The following is a 4,820-nucleotide window of genomic DNA, read 5'->3' on the forward strand; positions in this document are numbered from 1 at the left end:
GCATGGTGGAAAAGGGGTGGGGGTTGAGTGTGGCGCTGTGGAAAACTGTTTTTGTCATGTAATTGGATTGCACTTTGTCAGGCCTCTACCCTAACACCTGACCAACTCCCACCTGTAGCTTCTGCTGCTCTAGCTCTTAGGTTCACTGAGGCGCGCAAACACCCTGACTGTCAGGGTCCTGGGTCTCCTGACCCAGCATGTTTAGTTCTTTGTGATTTTTGAATTATTGTACTTGTGTGAGTTATTCTATGGTTTCTAGTTTCGATCCCTTGCCCTTCATTTTCCTCTGTGTCCCCTCTGTTCTGTGTAAGTCCTCTGCCTTATGGTTTATGTCTCTGTGTTTCTTAACCCTGATGCACCCGCCAGGGGGAGAGCGGCGGGGTCGGGGGATGCGGGTCCCCCTCGGAGGGAGGGAGGGAGGGAGGGAGGAGGTCGGGGTCGCGAGATCCCCCCCCCCCCCCCGAGGGGATGGGACGGGATGGGAAGGGAGGGCGGGGTCGGGGGATGCGGGTCCCCCTGGGAGGGAGGGAGGAGGTTTGGGGTCGCGAGATCCCCCGAGGGGGATGGGATGTGAGAGAGAGAGAGAGAGAGAGAGAGAGAGAGAGAGACGTGAGTTTGACAGAGAGCACACGTGCAAGCGCGGACGATAAAGTTGTGTAAAAGGTGGTCGAGAAACACCCCGGCGAAAGCACAGCGCGTCGCGCGGCGAGATGATAAGAGCGTGGATGGCAGGTACTAAGCGTGTCGGGGTTACAGGTTACAGAGGCGGTGTCCGGGCGCGTGCTGTACAACAACAACAACAACAACAACAACGGCAACAAGGTGCCAACGAGAAAGAAGACGACGAAGAAGACAATGTCACGCACTAGACCGTGGGAGCCAAAGAGCACTAAGGTCGGTACAGGCGGATCGCAATCGCCGGCGGTGTCATCGTCGTCCTCCTCCTCCCGCTCACCGTCGCCGTCGCAATCACCATCACGTTTGGCGTACGCTGTGTGGTCGGCTCCGGTCGCTCCGTTGTTGCGACCGGCCACGTTTCGCTATCGAGGGCAAGGGGTCAAGGAAGACCAAGAGCAGCGGCGGCGGCAGCGGCAGCAGCAGCAGCAGCAGCAGCAGCAGCAGCAGCAGCAGATACAGGAGAACTTGGAGGAGGACGAGAGTGAGGAGGAAGAGAAGCAAGAGGCCGAGGGGGACGACCACGACGACCCGACGGCCCGAACGCTCGCAGACGAGGAGGAGGAGCGCCACTCGGAGGATCAGGAGGACGAAAACGATGGGGTGGATAGGTATTTCGGGGAAGAGGATCGCGGTTACGAAATGGCGTCGCAACTCTGCCAGGACGGCGGCTCGCAAGGCGAGTCGAACCGCCGAGAGGGAGAGGAAGAAGAAGCAGGCGCCGACCCGGGGCGGCGGACTCGGGAGATTTGGCAAGAGGACGACGCCGGCCGCGCTGCAGGTGGCGTTCATGATCCTGGGTGCGATCGCGGCCGCGGCGCTGTCGGTGAAACTCGCGACGCGGATGTAGCCGACGATTACGACTACGACGATGACGAAGAAGACAAAGACTATGAAGAAGAAGAAGAAGAAGAAGAAGACGTCCTCGCCGATGATGATGATGATGATGATGAAGAAGAAGAAGAAGAAAAAGAAGAAGACGTCCTCGCCGATGATTATAACGATGACGATGAAGAAGAAGACAAAGACTATGAAGAAGAAGAAGAAGAAGACGTCCTCGCCGATGATGATGATGATGAAGAAGAAGAAGAAGACGTCCTCGCTGATGATTATAACGATGACGATGAAGAAGAAGACAAAGACTATGAAGAAGAAGAAGAAGAAGACGTCCTCGCCGATGATGATGATGATGAAGAAGAAGAAGAAGACGTCCTCGCTGATGATTATAACGATGACGATGAAGAAGAAGACAAAGACTATGAAGAAGAAGAAGAATTAGAAGAAGAAGAATTAGAATTAGAAGAAGAAGAAGAAGAAGAAGACGACAACGACGACCTCGACCCGCCAGGACGAGGCCCTACCGAAGAGGCCGTGGCGGCGGCGCGAGACGAGGCCTCCGCGTTCATGGCCTACTTCCCGCTGGAGATAGAGGACTCGGTGATCGCCATGACCAACCTGGAAGCGGGCAGGCGCAGGCCCGCCATCGACGGATGGAAGCCCATGGGCCGCGTCGAGTTCTGAGCCTACGTGGGGCTGCTCGTGCTCGCCGGCGTGTACAGGTCCCGGGGAGAGGCCTGCGAGAGCCAGTGGCACGCTGAGAGCGGCAGGTCCGTGTTCAGAGCCACGATGCCGCTCAAGACCTTTCGAGCCTACTCGAGCGCGCTGCGCTTCGACGACAGGGAGACCAGAAGGGCCGGGCGAGGCGAGGGCGAAGGCGGCGAGGGCGATAGCTACGACAAACTGGCCCCCATCAGAGCCGTGTGGGACGAGTGGTGCGCGAGGTTGCCCGCCATGTACCGCCCGGGACCGGAGGTCACCGTCGACGAGAGACTGGTGCCGTTCAGAGGTACGTACGTGGTGTGTGCGTGCGTGTGTATATATATATATATGTGTGTGTGTGTGTGTGTGTGTGTGTGACTGGGGTAAGAGAGGAGGAATAGGAGCGGGAACGGCGAAAACACGTTAGCTCGCTTTGTTGTATACTCGTGTTGGGTTCCGCGTGTGTGCTTTCGCATGACTCTTTATGTCTTCCACGCTTTCTCTGTCAAACTCACGTCTCTTCTCCTTGTGTTTCTGCCCCAATCTCCCCCACCACTGTGCTACACACTCTCTCTCCTCTCGCTCTCTCGCACTCTCTACTCTCGCTCTTCATCTCTCTCTGCTCATCTCTGCCCCCATCTCTCTGCTCTCCCTCTCTCTCTCGATCTCTCTCTCTCCCTCTCCTCGTGCTCTAGCTCCTCTCAATGCAGGCAATCTACCTCTCTCTCTCAATCTCTCATGCTCTCTCCGATCTCTCTCTCCTCGGGGTTCATCCATCTCTCTCATCTTACGCATTTCATCTCGCTTCTCTCCGCCCTCATTTCCATCTAGCTCATCCCCATGGACAGATTCCATCCCCTTTTGTCCCCCCCCCCATGTTCCTCTCTCATCTCCTCCCTATCCTCTCCTCCTCTCGCTCTCTCCATCGCTATCTCTTCAGTTACATCTCGCTCTCCTCCCATCCAATTGCCCACTCGTCTCTCGCCCATTTCCATCCACGGCCCCCCCTCTCTTGTCTCTCTCTCGCGTACTCCAGCGCTCGTCTCCATCGATGCGCTCCCCATTTCCACATCTCTCTCTCTCTTCTCTTCTCCCTTCTCTCTTCCCTGTCAGCTCTCTCTCCTCTCTCTTCCTCTCCTCTCCTCTCTCTCCCTGTCCTCTCTCTTCCTCTCTCTCTCTCTCCCCATCTCTCTCTCCATCTCTCTTTCCATCTCTCTCTCCATCTCTCTCTCCATCAGGACGGTGTCCGTTCAGACAGTACATGCCCAGCAAACCGGCCAGGTACGGGATCAAGATATGGGTGGCGTGCGACGCGCGTTCCAGCTACGCGTGGAAGATGCAAGTCTACACCGGCAAGCCCGACAAGCGCGGCCCTCCCGAAAAGCACCTGGCCACTCGAGTGGTCGTGGACCTCACCGAGGGACTGACGCCGGGACGCAACGTCACGTGTGACAACTTTTTCACCTCGCGCGAGCTCGCCGACAGGCTCTATTGCGAGAGAGGCCACACCGTGCTGGGCACTCTGCGATCGAACAGACCCGAGATCCCCAGAGAGCTGCGCTGCGTCAAGGGCAGGGCCGTGGGCTCCGTCGAATCCGTAGTACTCGGCGGCTCCGCGGGACGAGGAGGAGGACGAGGGCCAGACACGATCATCCTCTCCTACGTGGCCAAGAAGAACAAGAACGTGCTGCTCCTCACCACAGCTCCTCGCTACCACCATCGCTCCGGCCCCGAGCCCCGGCCTAGCCGCCGCATCGGCGACAGCAACAGCATCAGCAGCAGCAGCAGCAGCAGCGGCAACAGAAGCGGCGGCGGCAACAGAAGCAGCGACAGAAGCGGCTCAAAACCGCCCTTGGTGCTGCATTACAACCGCACCAAGGGAGGCGTCGACAACCTGGACAAGGTCGTGAGCACGTACAGCTGCAGGAGAAAGACCCGCAGGTGGCCCGTGGCCCTTTTCCACAACATGGTCGACGTCGCGGCCTACAACGCGTTCGTGCTGTGGAGGGAAATTCACCCCGACTGGATGCCGGGCAAGCTCAACAGACGACGGCTCTTCCTCGAGCGACTGGGCAAAGCGCTCGCGCGCCCCATGCTCGAAGCCAGGGCGGCTTTAGCGCGAGGAGGACCGGGAGGAGCAGGAGGAGGAGGCAGAGTCGCGGCCCGAGGCGCTACCGCCGAGGCAGCCTCTAACAACGCTACGCCACGCGACTCCTCTCCGGTCAAGAGGCGAAGGTGCCGCGTGTGTCCCAGGAGCAAAGACGTCAAGACCAAGATCCTGTGCCGCGAGTGCCGAGTGCACGTGTGTACAAACTGCGCCGTCACGTACTGTCCCAACTGCGCCGCTTCTTCCCGCGCCGCCGCTCCCCAGACGCCACCGACGCCGTGATAACACAAGCGCCCCGCGGTGTGGTCCTAGCGACCCCCACCCTATCGTCATCATCATCATCATCATCATCATCATAATACATATATGCCCCGGGGGGTCCTAGCGACCCCCACCCTAATCACCATAACACACATATGCCCCGAGGGGGGTCCTAGCGACCCCCACCCTATCATCATCATCATCATCATCATCATCATCACATATGCCCGAGGGTGGG

The 4,820-nt window shown here is 58.4% G+C and overlaps 1 protein-coding gene across 1 annotated transcript; it reads left to right on the forward strand.

Moving 5' to 3' along the window:
* Window positions 1-2,079: 2,079 nt before the first annotated feature.
* LOC120745979 (piggyBac transposable element-derived protein 4-like) lies at window positions 2,080-4,603 on the forward strand. The gene is made up of 3 exons (XM_040051213.1): window positions 2,080-2,189; window positions 2,235-2,521; window positions 3,453-4,603. The coding sequence occupies exons 1-3, from the start codon at window positions 2,080-2,082 to the stop codon at window positions 4,601-4,603; spliced, it is 1,548 nt and encodes a 515-aa protein (XP_039907147.1).
* Window positions 4,604-4,820: the final 217 nt, after the last annotated feature.

Source organism: Simochromis diagramma, unplaced genomic scaffold (genome assembly GCF_900408965.1).
Source record: "Simochromis diagramma unplaced genomic scaffold, fSimDia1.1 OVJJ01000644.1, whole genome shotgun sequence".
Classification (NCBI taxonomy): Eukaryota; Metazoa; Chordata; class Actinopteri; order Cichliformes; family Cichlidae; genus Simochromis; species Simochromis diagramma.